Source organism: Oenanthe melanoleuca, chromosome 9 (assembly GCF_029582105.1).
Source record: "Oenanthe melanoleuca isolate GR-GAL-2019-014 chromosome 9, OMel1.0, whole genome shotgun sequence".
In the NCBI taxonomy this organism is placed as follows: domain Eukaryota; kingdom Metazoa; phylum Chordata; class Aves; order Passeriformes; family Muscicapidae; genus Oenanthe; species Oenanthe melanoleuca.
In genome coordinates, this window is record NC_079343.1 from 22,847,238 (window position 1) to 22,865,697 (window position 18,460).

General features: G+C 45.9%; 1 protein-coding gene across 2 annotated transcripts in view; it reads left to right on the forward strand.

Annotated features, from left to right (window-relative positions):
- Nucleotides 1–18,460, forward strand: part of TP63 (tumor protein p63) — a 100,064-nt gene that overhangs the window by 76,252 nt on the left and 5,352 nt on the right. Inside the window, exons 5-11 of one of the 2 annotated variants that reach the window (XM_056499146.1) lie at nucleotides 2,384–2,570; nucleotides 4,226–4,341; nucleotides 4,665–4,774; nucleotides 5,549–5,673; nucleotides 6,697–6,779; nucleotides 7,717–7,853; nucleotides 17,528–17,685. In XM_056499146.1, coding sequence (XP_056355121.1) covers nucleotides 2,384–2,570; nucleotides 4,226–4,341; nucleotides 4,665–4,774; nucleotides 5,549–5,673; nucleotides 6,697–6,779; nucleotides 7,717–7,853; nucleotides 17,528–17,685 — 916 coding nt within the window. Of the gene's footprint in view, nucleotides 1–2,383; nucleotides 2,571–4,225; nucleotides 4,342–4,664; nucleotides 4,775–5,548; nucleotides 5,686–6,696; nucleotides 6,780–7,716; nucleotides 7,854–17,527; nucleotides 17,686–18,460 lie in introns of both variants that reach the window. The other variant, XM_056499145.1, reaches the window with a different exon arrangement.

Genomic DNA, 18,460 nt, shown 5'->3' on the forward strand with positions numbered 1-18,460 from the left:
TGCTGTTTGATAGTGAGTCTCAGTGCCCGTGCTGGTTTTGGATACATCTCAGTCCTTCTGAAAGCAGTGATTTTTGTTTTCCCCTTTTCTTGTAACCCCAGTTTTCTGTCTTGTAAGATATTATACGTAAAACTACAGTCAGCACGAGTCCTGATCAGTGATGGAGGGTGTGTATCTCCTTCCATTTGTTCAATTCTCTGGATGCCAGCAGACACTGGACATGTTGCCTCCTGGCATGTGCTGTGCCCTCTGTGCACCACTGCTCTTCAGTATTTATGCTTGCATTTCAGCCCATCACCTTTGGGTGCCCAATTTCTTTATGCTTCAGTGATGTTAAGGCATCCAAGTGATTAGCTGGCTTTTTGAGATTTTTTGAGGCTTTCTGTCCTTAAACCTTCACAGTGCTATGAGCAATCAGATGTGTTGAAGGAAACAATGCTTTATAGGTTTTCTTCCTTTTTAAATATAAGTAATTCTTTTCCTGCCTTTTGAGATGAGAAGACAACATGGTGAGCTCATTCTTACCTTCAGTAAGGGATTGCTTTTTAATTAAAAAACAATAAGGAATTTCAGGTTTAAAAGATGCACGATATAAATCACCATCTAGATCTGTTTCGCAACTTTTTTTTTTTGTAATTGTTTGGCGTGTTCCCCGTTTCCGCGGGCTGGGTAAATCCTTTGTGGGTTTAATCTCTAGCCTGCAGGCACATAAAATACATTGCACAATTTGGCCTTTGCATTTTAAAGAAGACTTTTTTTTGTATCTTAAAGACCTGTAGCATCTTCTCTGACACATGGCAGGATGGTGTTGAGTGAGGAGGGAAGGGACTGGCTTGGTTTATGTTTAATCCCTCTCCTACCCTGCGTCTCTTGCAAGTTTGGTTTTTCCTGTGTTAGCAGTGTGTACACTCTGAAATGCAAATAATCCCTGACTATCACTAGCTAATCCTTTTGCTGCTGCAGCATCTGCCACCCACTCGTGCACACACTGGCTGTCCCTGCCCCAGTGGGGTCCATGGCCACAGGGTGCTCTTGACCAGTATGAACCTGTCACTCTGTGTTTGGACAGCTGGGAACAGGGCTCTGTTGGCTCGTGGCTGCTAGAGACCTTTTCTTGTGAGGAAACAACCACCTTGGGGCTTTCACTTTTCTTTGTCTGCAAGAACTGAGGACAGGGAGATGGGGAAATGCCAGGAATTCCTGTGGGTTACCTTGTTAGAGTTACAGGGAGAGCTCTGCACTCATGAATGTCTGAATACCAGGAGGAAACTGAATGCCTCTGGAGTAGGGCTCTGAAAAACCTGCTGTATTTTGGAACAGCCTTGTACAGCAGGGGTGACTGGAGAGTCTCCTTGATATGAGATATCCAGGAAAATGGATTTAAATTGTACAGTACTGAGCCACTTGAGATCTCCCTTGCCATCCTCCCCGCTAAGCAGATGCCTTTATTTTGGTGAGGGGTTTTGAAAAGAAGCCACCAACTTCAGCCTTGATGTTTTGCTGAGTAAAGGTTTCCAGATGTGAACATACTCCACAAAAATGCTGCATTAGTTTACTGTTTTAGTGGGAAATCTAATATGCTCCAAATTAGCACTGTGAATAAGAGCATCTTGTTCTGTTCCAAGTGCTCATTGCATGGTGACAGCCTCCCTTTTGGAGCCAGCTGCTGGGTTATGCTCTAGGTTATGATCACCATGGGCTGGTCTTTGGGCTGTTCAGCTCTTCTGGTCTTTGAAAAAATATACTGGTTTTTTGGGTTTTTTTTAAAGCTCATTTTTTTATATAATGCTTGGAGTTCAGAAGTGAGGGAATTACTAGAGTATTTTTCAGTAGGATGTAGGAGATGGTTTTAAAAAGGTGACTGAAATGTCAGATATTGTATAACAGCCAAATTGATCAGGGTCTTGTTTTCAAGTACTTTTCAGTACCAAGGTTCATGTTATTATTTAATCCCTCTGCAAGAGTAGGAGGACTCCTTAGAAAACAGGATGAAACACTTATGTCTGTGGTTTTGAGTGCTTCCAGGATTACAGGATGCTGTGAAAAGAATAGCATCTGTTTTGTTAGGTGGGTAATGGGTGTCCCTTGCAAGAGGGTGTGCCCAAGAGAAATAAAGGCTTTATTTGTTCAAGTAAATGAAGTGCTCTTTATCTGAAGATTTTTGCCTTTGGGAAAGCTAGGATGTAGATTTATGCTCTGCTGTTTTACAGCAGGTAAAGGTCTAGGGGTTCTGTCGCTTTTCTGGAAGCATGGCTGTTGTGCAAACAAACCCGTGCCCGTGCAGTGGCTGGTGCTTTCAGCTACATGTGCAAAGCCATCTCCCTTTCCTGGTGTGCCTTCATCCCTAGCTGAACTTCTCTCTTTTGGTCTGTTCCCCATTCAGTATTCCACCGAACTGAAAAAGCTGTACTGCCAGATCGCCAAGACATGTCCCATCCAGATCAAAGTGATGACCCCACCACCTCAGGGAGCTGTCATCAGGGCTATGCCAGTCTACAAGAAAGCTGAGCACGTCACTGAAGTGGTCAAACGCTGCCCGAACCACGAGCTGAGCCGGGAGTTCAACGAGGGTAAGGAGGGCAGCGCTGTGCTGGCAGTCCCTCTGCAGAGCTGCCTGGCTGAGGGATGTGACAGCAGCTTCAGACAATCCTTCTGGAAACAGACCTCCCTGTGACACCCTGTGCAGCTTTTTATTTCCTGTGCTTGGCAGGAAGGGTCATGCAGTGCTTTAGCTGTCCTTGGGAGGAAAGCACTGAAATGAACTCGTGCCTGCCCAGGCCGGATGGATGGCTGTCCCTGTGGCAGGCACTGCCCCTCTGGCAGCATTTCTCTGCTCTGCTTTTGCTCCTGCAATGAGAAGCAGCTGTTCTTGTGCTCAGGAATGAGCTTCCATGTCACTGGGACAGGGATCTAGTAACAGGATGCAATATCATCTCCAGTCCTTAATCCACGCCTCAAAGACCGAGGGGCTGTTTATCTCTGGCAGGGTAATGTCAGTGCCAGCATCAACTGTAGGCAATGTTCTTCTACATCTAACACTCTCAGTAATTCATGTTTTAATCTTTTACTTCTCCTCATGTTAGTGAGGTAGCAGCTGTTTTTAAAATGTGCTTTGGTTTTCTGCAAGCTCACGGGCTGGGTTCCATTTTGCCTTGGCCACTTAAGTTCACATAAGTTCAGATGAGCATCTGTTTTATTCTACATACATTATTTATCTTCTACTGTAAAAAAACCCGGTTGGTGTCAGTTAGCAGGATGTCTCAGGAGCCTGGATCCCATTGCTGGTTACAGTGCAGCCAGCTAGACAAGCCCCAGAAATAAGCAAGGACTTGGGAGTGTAAAGTCAGCGTGGAGTGAGACAGTTCTTCAAAACAAAAAATGCTTTTCTGACAGCACTGGGTTTATTGAGGTTTGACAGTATTTAATAACGGAGTTTTATAAAAGGAAAAAAAAACCCTGTAAATTCTTATTCTGAATTAATTATTTCTGTAGAAATAGTATATACAAGGCTGTATCTTGAGTAAGATATGAACAGTTAATACACAAAACAAATTCTTGAGATGAACCCATCCTCTCCTCAGAATTTAGTCGTATGTTGTAGAAGCACTGAAGAAAATTTGTAGGATGGAAGCTTTTAATTATTGGAAAGTGGCCTAGGAAACAAGATGATCATGTTTGCTTCTAATGCTAGTATAAGCAAGCATGATTTTTCCAGCTGACCATTAATTAAGTGTATATTTGTCTTGCTCCTTGAATCTTTTTTTTAAGGATCAAGACTGATAGAAGGGAGCAGAAGAGGGCTAGCAATGGATGGGAAAAAGAGTAGGAACTGAGACTTGAAGGAATTTATTTTGTATATGCATTAGAGGGAGAAAAATAAAGGCTTTCAACTGGTGTGAAAATCCAGCAGGAGTTATCTGCTGGAAGAACTGTTGTGAGCTGCTGTTCAGTTCACATTCAGGCTCACTTAGTCTGGGATCTTGGGAAGCCCTTGTTCAAGTTTAGCCACAGGTGTCCAGAGTGAGTTTAAGAAAGCCTGTGCTGACTTTGGTGTCTGGCAGCAGGGATCTGGGGAAGGGATGCTTCAAGGGCTGGGAGACAGCTGTGTGTGCTCTGATGGACCTCTGGCACCACATGCATCTCCCTTGATGGCAGAGCTTGCCACCCTGTGCACGACCTTACTTCACTCAACAGTCTCTTGTTTCTTCCCTCTTTGCTCTTGCAGGACAGATTGCACCTCCCAGCCACCTGATCAGAGTGGAAGGGAACAGCCATGCCCAGTATGTAGAAGACCCCATCACTGGGAGGCAGAGTGTGCTGGTCCCCTACGAGCCACCCCAGGTATGTTGTGAGTTTGAGCTGGTGGCATCGTGGCACACAAGGGGTGGGGGTTGTAACCCTGGTCAGAGCAGTTAGGATCTTGGGCTCTCCCTATCCTCATCACAGTGAATCCCTTCTTCTTTCTATCAGAAGTGAGCTGTGAAACACCCTCCTTATCCCTTGAGAGCAGGGCTTCTTCATTTCTTTTAAGGAGGCTTTGTAGTGGGGGACTGTTTCATGCTGGTCCAATTGCAGCCCAGCTTGGGAAATACAAGAGGAGAGCTTGGAAAAAGCAGAGCTTTCCATCCTCCAGCTCTTCTGCTCATCACCTTTGTCTCACCCAGGTCGGTACTGAGTTCACTACAGTCCTGTACAACTTCATGTGCAACAGCAGCTGCGTTGGAGGGATGAACCGCCGCCCCATCCTCATCATTGTGACCCTGGAAACCAGAGAGTAAGTTGTGCATCACGAGTGATACCCTTCTGGCTCCCCTTACCCGTAGGGCAGCATCCCATATCCTTAGGAACAGCTCAGTTCAAGGGGCCATAGGATATTTTTTAGATCTTTGCAGGTGGGAGTTGCCCAGCACCTGGGAAATCCGGACTGGGAAATGGAAGGCGCACGGTGTGGTGTGAAGTTGAGGGGAGCTGCTGGCCTGGCTCTGTGCGGGAGACTTCGGGAGTCTTTGTATGGGGGTAGACAGTAGGGGACAAAACTCAAACAAAAAAGATAAAACCGGGGGTGGGGGGGAGGAGAGAGAGAAGAGAGCCAGAAGAAGAACAAGAGAGGAAGAGTAGAGAGAGATTTCCCATTTGCAATACAATAAGTCTTCTTCTATGATGAATATTCTAACTTCCGCTAACCAATCTAATACATAATACAAATTCTATAGCATTTACATGCAGCCTGTAGGAATCCTTATATTAGCATAATCTGTTACATTTTATACTCTAAGATCTAATCTTTGGACCCTGTCAAGTCTTTTTGTGACCTTTGGAGTTGCTCTCTGGCCGAGGGCATTGTTTAATCAAGAGGGGATTACCTTCAGGGGCCGTCCTGTCGTTTCATGGTAATTCAGTAACTAAGGCTTGGCATCTCAAATTGGCTTTCATTTCAATTTCGCTTTTGATTTCAGAATCTGGGCATTCATATTTGCGAGATTTCTGTGTCCCATCTTTCCCAGCATCTCTGAGATGCAGCTGATGTTTGTCCCCGCCTCTCTTCCAGCGGGCAGGTCCTGGGGCGCCGGTGTTTCGAGGCCCGCATTTGTGCCTGCCCGGGCAGGGACCGCAAGGCGGACGAGGACAGCATCCGCAAGCAGCAAGTGTCCGACAGCACAAAGAACGGTGACGGTACGAAGCGCCGTAAGTAGCTGGCAGAGCTGGGCAGATGGCAGGTGGGGCTGTCTCTGGTGCTTGTGCCACAGGGACCCTGCTGCTGGGCCTGGGCTTGGAGGCAGGAGGGCGTTAGTCGTCTCTTCTCCTGGGGTGAATCAGCCTCAAAATGGAGCTGGTGTTCACAAAGCAGTGTTTGACAGTCTGGGTTTGTGGGCTCCCCTGAAGCACTGCTGGTGTTAGATTAGTCCTGCCAGTAGTGGGTGGAGGGGGTGTTTATTTGCCACCTTCCAATTGTGTGTCTGGAGCTCTAACTTTTTGAACTTTACTGCTTGTTTGGGTCATGCTGTTATTCTTGGCTTCATCTAGCCAGCGTTCTGTGCTGTGGCAGGTGTCTTCCAGCCACAGGGATCTAGACTGAGGCTCCGCACAAACCCTGCTGTGCATCAGAGAACACCCTGGCAAGCAGCCTCTCTGTGCTCTGTAGAAAGCCAAGTCCTCACTGGACATGCAGGATGTGGAAATCCACCTTTGCTTTCCCCTGTACTCAGTGAGGGCAGCAGGCTGCACAGCAGGGCACAGGTTATGATGGGAGGCAGACTGCAGCAGGGCTTTGTTTTTTCAGTGAGTTCTGCCCCCTGCCAATGGTCTCACCTTCATGAATCACTGATGCACCCATAACTTGTGACCCTGTAATACCAAAACTTTCTGTAACTTTCCTGTAAAGAGCCAGTGCTTGTTCTAAGTGTGGCTTGCCAGGGTTTTGTCATATATCCAGCTCTCCTTGGCTGATGTGTTTCCCCAGGTGACATGGCCAGCCAGCATCTGCAGCCGTGTCTGCCTTAAGGAGCCAGGAGCTGCAAGGACAGTTTTGGAGTGGCTCAGGCAAAGATCCCTTCAGATCACTACAGTTCTGAGCTAGTCATTTACACTTCACTTCTCATTTGTATCTCTCTTTTTGCCTTTCTTCTTTGTATGCTCCTCCCCTCCCTCTCCCCCCCTTTATTTTTTAATGGGATACCTTTGGGGTTTCTCTTTCAGCTTTTCGACAAGGAACTCATGGCATACAGATGACATCTATCAAAAAAAGACGTTCCCCAGATGATGAGCTCTTGTACTTGCCAGTGAGTTCTCTTTTTATTTACCTTACCCTATGTTTAGTATCTTTGATGGTGACTTGAGGTTCACCTAGCCTTCAGAGAGAGCTGAGGATGGGGTTGGGGTGTGAAAGAATAATTTTTATTCTTTCCTCCCATGAGCTATTAATTTTAAATACATATTCCAAATGAAAAATATTTAAAATCCTGCTAGGTGCTAAGAATGGCTTAGGAAAGGCATAGGAAAATATCCCAGGGGATTTCTTTGTCCTGCTGGAAACACTGATCTAACTAGGTTTCCTCCTGTCATTTCTGGGTCTGTAGCACATGACCTTTGTCTAAAAAACTGGGTGTTGTCTCACTGATAGGTGAATGCTTCTGTGGCTTTTATGTATATTGCAATTGTAATGCTGTGACAGAAGTGAAATATGGTCTATTAAGTGGAGATTCGGAAAGGGCAAGAGATATCTCTAATTGGCCATTTAGCTCCTTCCTATGAGCCATGTTTAGTTGGATAAATCACAAATCATGGTGTGCTTGGAGGAGAAGGGAGAGCCAAACCCAGCTCCCAATTTCCACGCTGTCTTTTCTGAGGGCATGTAAGATTCAGCTCAGATCTGCTTACATCTGAGGCAAGTAAAGACGTTTTCTGTCTAAATAGGTTGGATCAGAATGTTGCTTTTGGCTGGCATAGATTCACACTGAGACATATGACAACCCCAAGGTATTCATCAGCCTACAGTGTGAGGTTGTCACTCTACAGCATTATTTGCTGTGCCTTTAGAACAAGGCTTAGAAGTTTTATTGTGTGAGCATCATGTGTAAACAGCATATTTACATCCTGCACTGGCTGTTTACCTGATGTTGCCTAAAACTTTCTAAGGTGACTATCAATAAGGTCTATAAATGCAGTCCTTCAAAGCTTTTCTTTCCCCCAACCCCCTTTCCTTTTCCCGTGGTGCAGGTGAGGGGACGGGAGACGTACGAGATGCTCCTGAAGATCAAGGAGTCGCTGGAGCTGATGCAGTACCTGCCCCAGCACACGATTGAGACCTACCGGCAGCAGCAGCAGCAGCAGCACCAGCACCTGCTCCAGAAGCAGTGAGTACCCCTGTGCTTGCAGGGTCAGTGCAGTGGGGAAGAGAGGAGAGAGACACAGAAGGCTTCTGCACAGTTGTTCACTGGGACACAGGGCCCAGCTGAGGGCTGAGCAGCGGGACAGAGCAGTCCTCCAAGTGTCCTGGCTCTAGTCTTTCATCACACATATTCCAAGTTTTGGCCTTGGAGGGTGAATGAGGATGGGCTCAGTGCCTCATTTCTGACTTCCAGCCAGAGCCCCAACACAGCACAGCGAGGCAGTCACTGACAGCCTGTGGTCAGAAACCTGCTGTGTGTACCCATCCCAGCTGGGGAGCACAGGCTGGGTGCACTCCTCTCCCGTCATGGGAATGGCAGCAAAAGTGGAACCATCTCCAGGGTATCTGTCTGACCATCTTGCTAAGGGTATGTAGAGCTGGGACTGTGAGCACGAGCTCAGCTGAGTGCTTGGACCCCACTGCAGTGCACCTCTCATTGCAGGGCTGGTGTCTGTGGTACAACAATACTTCAGGTTGTTCAGCTATCATACAGTCAGCTGGAAGGTGGAGCAAAGTTGAAACAAAAAATTTCCCTTTGTGGCAAGTGGGTACTTCAAAGAAGGATTCTATACACTCTTCTAAAGTATTGTCAAAAACTGCACTTTGCCAGATGACTTTTCACATTACTCATGAGAAATTTTCCATCCTTTCTGATCTCAGCTGACAGAGCTGCACTGGGATTGCTCTGGGTGCTGTAGGTGTGAGGAGGATGGGGAAAAGAAAGGCTGAATAGGTGTCTGGGTTTCCAAAGCTTTGCAGTCAGAGGCTTGGGCAGAGAATGACTTCCCAGAGGGGCTGTAAGCAGTGTCACTCGTGGGCATTGCTTCAGCTGCTGTCTGGGGGGACAGCAGACAGCCCCGGGCTGTAGGTGGCTGCCAGCGGTAGTGCTTCAGATCCCGCACGTTCCTGCTGGGAAGCTCACGTCAGGAGGCTGTGGGGATAACTCATTCCTCTGCAGAGGTTAGCATGGGGCCAAGGCACCACATAAGTCCCACTTGAGCCTGTAGGGATTTATTTCAGTGCCTTGGCCTTGTCTCAGGACTTCTGCAATACCACAGCTTTCTGCCAGATCTCTGCATGTGTTCATATTTTGACCTGTGAGTTTTCAGTGTCAGCTGGAGTCTTGTGGAGGTGTGAAAAAAGCCTTCTGCCAAAACGTCTGGAGCATCCAGGGGCTCTGGGCTCTTTCTTGGGGCACTTAAAAATCTCATTATTATTATTTACTTTTATCAGTCATCTGCACTGTTTGTATATACTATAGCTTGTATTTACTAGCTCCTAGGCATTGTGGCCTCTGTGTGTTCTGCTGCTTGTCTTCAAAGCTCCACCTGAACCACAGCATTTCAGCTGAGAAATGGTTTTGTAAGCAGAAATGGACAGCAGCAGATGACAGCTTTCCCTTGGTGCTGACAGTTGGCTTTGCCATAATTACTTTTTTCCATTCTTTCTGTATCAGTAGGATGGGTTCCTGGCAAATGAGGTAGGTGTTTGTGTTACCTTTAAGACCAGAGTATAGAAGTCCAGCCATTTAATTTAATGAAACTTCTTTTGGCATGTCTCCTGGCACTTGTCCAGTTACATACTCATTTTTCTTATTTGCTGAGTGTGCTTAGATGCAAGGGAGAAAGATTAAGAGCTTTTAAGGGTGCCAGGAGTATGGAGAAAAATAACATTTAGTGTTTGTCCGGAGGTACTGCAGTTGTCTCTGCCGACAGCCTGCCATCAGACAGGGTCCTCTGTGCTGAAATGTAAATGCAGGAAACAGTTTCTTAGGTGCACTTTGGGTTTTGGTGCTTTTTTCTCAATAATCCATTTTATTACTTAATACCTGAAGGAATGAATTCAGGGCAAAGGGATGTTTAGGCTGAAAAGACACCAAGATGCAATTGCACCCCAGAAAAGGAGCTTCAGAATGGGGAGAGAGCAGCTGCATTGTAGGGAAAGGTTTGGATAAGAGCAGCCTTGCATGTGAGCAGGTTACTGGGAGATGTCTTGCCACTGCTTCCTTGTCAGACTGGCCAAACTCAGGAGCACAGGGACTCGTTTTTGAATCAGTTCTAGCCTTTCACTTTGTATACAGGATGTACTTTAAAATCTTGGTCCTGGTTCACCTTTAGTTCAATGCTTATGTGAAAAGTGGGAGCTGGGAAAATGCATATGCTGTGACCAAGGTGGAATGTGTTGGAAGCTGTAGGTCCCAGCAGGGCTCTGTGGGAATGGAAAGCTTGAAAGTTGCCTTTGGCTCTTCCCTCTCAAATGGAGCAGCATCCAGTGTGCTGCAGAGTTGCACCTTGGTGATAGAACTGCTGGATTTTTCAGTTTACTTTTCAGGGCAGTGGTTAACATAGAAAAGCTGTCTAAGTGTGTGGAAAGTTTTCCCTGTCACTCCTACAACATGGAAAGCTAAATCTTTTTTGAAGAGTAGGAAAAGCAAGGGTGAGATGATCGTGGTGAAAAGTAGTTTTAAAAATATAAATCAGTCATTTTGGGAAACAGTGTATAATGACTCTCATGCACATACAGACCAGCACTGCATTTGACAGGCCAGCAGATGCAGCTGTCTGACTGTTCTGGAATAGAAAGGACAGATCTGGTGACAATTAGAATCCTTGTGTCCCACTAGATGACCAAAATACTGCAATGCTCCACATTGTGCTGTACCACAATATTTCTCTGTCTCATCTCCTCTCTCTGCTTGCTCCTTTGTGCATGGTTTTCTTCTGTTTACTGTTATGCCAAATACCTTCATGATCATAGGTGGGAAGCTGTTGGGTTTTTTTTTTTCCTTCCAGTTTCTATTCTTCCTTTTTCACTGTCAAATCCTGGGGCCCATACTTGAACTGCAGTACACACATTTATTCAGAAGAGTTCATAGTCTGCTACCATTTGTGTAAAACATAGATCTGCCAGGTGATTACTGCTGTGAGAGATATCAGAGGTGGCTCATACTTTTGGGAGGGAATGTTTCCTCATTACCCTGCTGTGAAATATGTTTACCATCAATATTCCCAAGGAGCTACCTGCACAGTGTTTAAGGTTTTTACAGGAAACACAGGTGGTTTCACTCTGCTGATCACTGTTTTCAGAACTATCTGTATTTCAGTTACCTGCAGCAGAGAATCACAGAATATTTCAAGTTGGAAGGGACCCATAAAGTGCATAAGGAACACAAAGCCCAACTCCTGTGATTGAAGGGTTTTCACAAAGTCTTCCAACGACTACCAGAAAGGGAGCTCTTACATCCAAGTAGGATTTTGTACCCCAGCAAAGATCTCTCTCCTATAAGCAGGGCTGCAGCCTCAAACCCACTGCCTGCCTTGCAGTCTAGTGAGCAGCACAACTCATTATCCAAATGAGAAGGAATTAACCTCATAAGTGAGCTGTGACAGAACTGAGCTATCCAATGCCTGGAGTGCTCCAGCTGAGCTGTGAGGATCCCGGTGCTTGCTGCTGTGGGAAGGGGCTGGTGGGGAAGGTGTTCTTTGTGCCTTCACCTCCTTAATCTGGCTTTTGGTGTGGAAGCTAACAGTGGATTTTTGCATGGTTTGGTTTGGTTTTGTAGTGCTGTGCTTGCATGTGAACTCCAGGCACCTGGATAGTGTTCTCACTACAGAATGGCCAAGGTGAAAGGAGCCAAGTAGAAGTGCTTTGTGGGCTCTGAGATGCTCTCTGCATCAGCTGGTGGCCCCTGGACCCCTCAGCTTTTCCAAGGGGAGTAGTTGAGCTGTAATCTGTATGGCCAATAGGCATTGTTATCCCTCTCTAGCACCAGCTTCTGGTTTTTAAGTGATTGTAGTTAAAAGGGACCTCAATGGAGGCTGCTACTCCTTTTTGCCTTTGGTTGTAAGCTTTTGTTCCTCCTCTGTTTGTCACTGGAAATATTATCAGGGCCTTATTTGTACCCATGAGACTAGGACAGAATCGGATTTCCCTATCAACTGCTTGTTTTCCCTTCCTTGCCAAGTACTCAGTTGTGCCTGGGGCTTTCCAGCTTCCTAAACCTCCCTGTTACATACCCTTGCTGTAGGTGCTAAGACATCTGCTTTCTCCCTGTTTGAAAGCCCATACTGTGATCATGAAGGTGGAAAGTGACTGTTTCTCTCTTGGTGGCTGGCAAAGGGTCCTGTACATTCACCTTTTTTCTTTTCTCTGGTTCCTTCTTTACAGTCTCCTTTCGGCCTGCTTCAGGAGTGAACTCATGGACTCAAGGAGAGACCCTCCCAAACAGACCGATGCCATCCTAAAACATTCCAGCCCCCCAAACCCATCAGTATATCCATAAACCCACCTGGCAGGGTCACTTTGCCCAGCAGGACTAGTGGGGCAAATACACAGCCTGATAGCAGCAGAGTGAATAGTGAGAGTGAACTTCTGAAGGGACTCAAACTCTGCAAAAACAGACACTTGTACAGACCTCTTAGCTGTAGCCATAGCATTGTGAGGTCGGGAACCATGATGTCTGTCTTGGTGTAACTTTTTTTTCCCCTGTTTTTGTAATGTGTTGATAATCTTTCTTCTTACTTCTGTATTTGTGAAACTCGGCAGGGTTTCTCTGAGCAGGTCTCAATTTTAAAATGCCTTTTGTCCTGTTTTAAGTTAAAAAATGTGTCTGTGGACTGAGGGGACAGGAGCAGAGGATGTGTGTTTAAATGGTCTGTGCTAGTCAATTTGGTCTGTTTTAGTGCTGGTCATGCACTAATAGTGTAAGTAGCTGATGTATTTGTACTGCTGGACAGGGAGAGGTAATAATTATATCAACTGGCACTGCTAAGAAATCAATTTTTTTTTTTGTAGAAATGCCCTCGACTTTGGCATCATGAATTATTTCTACTTGCTTCCAACCTTAAAGGGTCTGATGGAAAGTACATGAAAATTGTAAGGAAGGCTGTGTGACTTTGACTTTGCACCAGCACTGCTGACACTGATGCAGCTTTACTGAACTTAGGGAGTTCCTCTGAACTCTGTGGGCTCCATCCAAGTGGTGGGCTGAGCTGCCCAAGTTGAGTGTGTGGTAGAGTTGTAACAATACCCATGTGTGCCCAGTGTCTCTGTCCCTTTGCAGCTCAGGGTGTAAAGGGTAGAGTGTCCAAAACTCTGTGCCCTACCTGTGAAAAAGGGTTGGAGCTTGCCTCTTTCCTTACAGATGTTCAGAAGTTATTAGATGGTGCCTTAGCATTTTCAGCAATCCTACTATATTTTGCCCCATCTCTCCAAGCCTCATAGTTAAAGGAAAGCAGTGCCATCACATGTTGCAGTTGACTCAGCCAAGTGGCCACCTTGCTCATTAATCCTGCAACCAGAGGGTCTTGCTAATTGTGTCCATGAACTATAAATGCAGCCCAGATGTAGGATTATGTTTGGCACTGTTTTCTGTTCTTCCAGTGACGGTTTATTCCTGGGTTTTTGCATTGTCTGCTTCTGGATGGCACTGTGGAAGTACTGTGACAGGGAATACTGATGTGTATCTAGAGCACTGCTCCTGTCAGCAAGTTTGGGGAGGGAGCTTGCCAGAAGGTAAAGGCACCCCCAGCTTGCACTGGAAGATTCCAGTTCATCATTTGGTGTGGCCTCTAGGAAATGCCTGGTACTGTGATGGGCAATACATCTCAAACTTCCACTAAACAAGAATGTAAATTATTTGTTTCCTATTGTGTTCTGGAATGCCTTTCTGATTTGTCCCACTTGGCTATAAGAGGATGATGATTGTGATGCTGATCTTAGTGGTGACTTGATTTGCTTTCCAGCTACCAGGTGGTTATACTAGAAGGTGCTACTCTTTTTTTTCTTTTATCAAATACCTGGAGCTGAAAGCAATTTGAGTTGCTTTTTAGTCTGTCCTCTGCAGCTAAAATGAAAACATTTTCCCAGCTGTCTTTTCATTGCTTCTTTGCCACCTCTGTGTCTTCAGGAAAGAAAGCCTTTTCCTTTCAAGGAATTACCAAGTGGACTAATTGAGCCTTATCAGGTAGTCAGGTTATATCAGTCTGTGTCAACTACTTGATATATATCCACTCCCTGTATTACAGCCCCATTTCCTGGAGAGCAGATTACCTCCACGGCCTGCCTTGAGAAATTCCCATGCCTGAAATCTAAGGGGAGTCATTATTGCCACCCCTGTCCCTGTGCTGTAGTTCCTGTCTGCCCAGTAACTACTGGAGCTCCTCCTTTCCATGCTGCCAGTGAGGTACCGAGCCTCCAAACCCCTGGAGTGGTTGAAAAGATGCACTGTTGTTTGTTTTAGAATAGCAGCAGTTTGGGATATGGGGAGCAAGGACATCTCTCTGCTTTTTAGCATCCTGCTCCTTCATGGGCCTTCAAAGCAGGTGAATGAAACTGAGCATCATCTGTACCACCTGTGTGTCCCTACTGGGCTACATCAGTGACACCCAGTGTTGTGCAGCCCTGTGGGAAACCTTGCTTTAAAACCACTGAGCACATTGGGCTTGTGTGAACCTGGGATGTGATCCTTGGTGCTGCTCCTGAGGGAGGGCAGACACAGAACTGGACAGCTCTGATTCTGTTTGTGTCTCTGCACTGACTGGCTCTGGATCTGCAGGGACAGCAAACTTTAGGCACAGGGGCTTGGGTGGAATCTTAAACTCTGAGCCTGAGCTGCCCAACTGCACTTAATGAACCTTTGATGTCATTTAAGGCTGCTTACATGGCTGTGTGCTCTTCTGGGGAAGGAGGACTCTGGTCTGCTCAGTCAGGTAGTTGGTCTGTCCCAGCAGTTTGCTGCCTCTGGTATCCAGTGAGCTGGGAAAATGTAGAGTTGTATGAGACTGTGAGCTGAACTTTGTTCATATATGGGACAAGGAAGTTCCTTCCTGACCTCTTGAGATGATCAGTGTATGCCTTGAAGCATGAGAGACTGATTGCCCTCATATGAGCTTGCATAACTACAAATGTTATTTGCTAAATAATTACATAGCCTCTTGAAGAGAGAACTCGGTTGCAGAATGTGACTCAGTGCCTTTTGTATCAGACTGTTCCAAGAAGTATAATAGTCTCTTAATTGAAGTCCTTATACCTTGATATTAAAATGCATTTCATTGGCATTGATATCAAAGAAATGTTAATGCTCTGACTTCTAATCTTTGTTGAGACTTAGTAAGTACAATTTTAATGAAAATCACTGTGCATGACATTCTTATATCTGTTTTAAAAAATCAAGGAAAAAAAGCAATATATTTTAAATGGATCCTCAAACACCATGTAGTCCTTGTGCTTAATACCAAAAACATTTTCTTGTGTTTCTAAGGCTCGTGCTATATTGATGTGTGACATTAATTTTCAATAAAATTTTGCATCTTGGTTTATCTTGCGACTTCTTTTTGGCTAGATGGCTTTATGCAGGCCTTTTAAACATCTGTTCATGTGATGGAATGGCTTAGTTGAAACTAGTGTGGGTACAAAGAAAAATGCTCTTGTTTTCTGTTTTATTCCCTTGAACTTGATTGTGTTAATCTTGACTCTTATGAGTATGAATGAAGTAAGAATGAAGTCCCTAAGCTATGTGTTAAAGTATGCATTTGTTTTCTACAGTGTTTTCTAAAGTTTTGGGTTGGCTTGTGTTTGATTGGATTTTCTTTTTCTTTTATCCCCAAAATATTTTGTAGTCTCCTAGTTAGCTTTGCTGAGATCACTATTGGTGGTGGAGAGGGCAAATATAGGCCCACTGCTGACCTCAAACAGTGCAATTCAGTGTCTTCTGGGAAGCCTTTGTTGATTTGATTTGGAATTTTGCTGTGTTCATTGACCTCCTCATTTGCACATCATGCAGATTTTGCTGTAAGAGATTCTTCAGGTGTGTATTAATTTCAGCTGAAGCTCAGTTGAGATAAGTGCCTGAACCCATGAAGTAGAAATACTCAATGCTCCTAAATCCAGAAGCCTTTTAGGCTAAGGGCGTTGTCAACTTGACTTGAATTTCATGGCTGCACTCAACTTTGATAATTGGGGAATTGAAATCTCAGATCTGAATCATTCCCTTCACTCTGAAAAGCTGGGTCTGAACTTCATGGCTCGGTTTCACTTCCCCTTGGGAGTTGCTGCCATTGTTAATATTAATTTGTGAAGCTTCTTGTGCTTTCCACTTCCTTGAGTCTGTGAAGTTTGCTGGATCTTGTCCTGCATCTTCACTGCCAAAGGACAGTTCACACCCTTCTGTACCTCCTGTAATTGTGTAATTAGGTAACATTTCTTCAGGGCCTTAGATACTCTAGCCTGTTACCATAGATGTTTTCTCCACCCAACACTGCAAGTCTTGAAAGTGCAGGAAGCTGGAGACAATGTAATTGTATGGAACTTGACCTTGAATGCTTAAGTTTTAATAAATTGTCTAGGAATAAGCCTTTTCTTTCCTTTTAGACTTTGCTTATTTGGAGTAATAATTACTCTATTTGCATAGAAGAAAAGCCAGTTCCCAGGAATTGGTGCAACCAGTTATACCCAGATGGGAACAAGTTTCCCAGTGGGAAATAAGATGGGAATGTGCCCTTGGACACTACCACGGGGTCAGTGTGACAGGAGTGCTGGGCTCTGTGCTGAGCTGGGCGACCTCTGCTCTGCAGGGTGACCATGGCAAGTGTGGGCAAGCAGGCACATTTCCCAAACCTTTGCCCAGTCCTACAAATGCCCCTGGTGTCAGAGAAAAAAACCTGCTCCCTTGTGGCATGGCAGTGCTGTGCCAATTGTGCTGCTGGACCAGCTTTAATGGCAATTTTCTGCATATCCCACGTAAGACCCCACTGCAGGTGGGATGCCACAGCCGAAACTCGATCTGGGAGCTGGGCTGCCGTTCAGAAGCAGCCCAGTCTTGGCAGTCTGGATCACTTACATGGCAGGACTGCAGCTGGGACCCCTGGGGCTGGGCAGCAGGGAGCTCTGGCAAGCCTCTCTGGCCACTCCATGAGTATGCTGGATGGAGTTTGAGGCTGGATGGACTTGAGGGAAGCTGGTGCTGATGTCAGGTGGTAGCAGGAACATGATCCTCTTTGCAAGCAGCCTGCAGGGTTTGGATACCAGGTTTGCCTTAACACCAGCAAAAGCTGCCTGTCGGCATCCCAGGCAGCTCTGACCATCTCACTAGTGGTCCCTGAAGCTCATGGAATCTGTCTTGGGCAAGGAGCCTCTGGCACCTGAGAATGGCCTGATTATATCAATAACTAGGAATTTTGGAAAAAATAAGGTGATAAGCATGACCCAGTATGAAAACGGTTTCTGCAGTCAGGTTTCAGGGGCATTCAGGATGGTTTGAAATGGTTTCCTCAGTTCTTGTTCCTATGAAAAAATCTTTGACCACAAGGAGAGTTTAACTTAAAAATACTCTTCAAATCTTGGCAGATGTTTGCTGGCTTTCTGTATATTCTTTTCAACTGAAAAACTTGCATAAATACTTCTTCTTAAATAAAAAGTTTCAGCCAAAAGTTAAGCTTTCCTTTTTTCGGTATTTCATTTATTTTAAGTGCTGAGAACATCTGGGAAACCTTTCATTTCCTGTTAACTCATCCTCCAGTGATCTTTATCTGTGATGCCCCTATGGTGTCAGTGATTTCACTGGCCATGTAGCCCCTTGGGGTGCACACTCTGAACACCCAGCTGCTGTGATCCCTGTCCTAACATCTCCTTGGTTTGCAGGACCTCCATGCAGTCGCAGTCCTCGTATGGCTCCAGCTCTCCACCGCTCAGCAAAATGAACAGCATGAACAAGCTGCCCTCGGTCAGCCAGCTCATCAACCCGCAGCAGCGCAATGCCCTGACCCCAACCACCATCCCCGACAGCATGGGAACCAACAGTAAGACACTCTTATTCTCCTTCTCCTGTTCCCTGCCTGCTCCCTGCTAGTCTGGACAAGGAGACTTGGCATCTCTGCGTGGCTAGTGTTAAGCTGGAGAGCCTGGAGTCATTCACCATAAACCTGCAGAGCCAAATAACTATTGCTCGCTGGTGTGCCACGGGGCAAGGCTTCAGCATCCTGCCCAGGGCCTCACAGGGTGAACAGAGCTGCTGCTTGCTGCAGGTCTAGCTGGCTGCACTGTCCTCTGGCTTTGGAGACTTGCTGCTTCTTCCTTTCCCAGCAGAGGAGATACAAACCTTGGCAATGTTTTTTTCCCTCTGTTCCATTAAGAAAGTTCTTAATTTCAAAGGAAACATCTTGCAGTTCTGTTTCTCCTGGCTGCTGCTGTGTGCTCAGCAGCCCTGTAAATCCAGGATGACAGACATGGTTGTGGGGCCTGAGTTTTCTTGAGGCTTTTTTGGTTGGTGTTTTGTTTTTAAATTTATTTCAAAACAGCTGGACTCTTGCCCACACCTGTTGCTGTGAGCCCCTTCTGGTGCTCTTGCTGTCTCAGAAAACAAAGCTGTTTGGCTGCTGTATTAGGTTACTCTGGCTGTGTCCTGCTCCTCTCCTGTGGCAGGGTTTCTATCCAGCCTGTCTGGGGGGGAAGGTGACACGACAGTGGCACTGAGCTCCAGAAGGACTGTCTGTCATCTGGTCCTTGGCCCTGCCTGAAACTCCTCACGAGCTGGCCCTGTGCAGGGTTTTACAGGGGATTTTGGGCTGCTCCAGC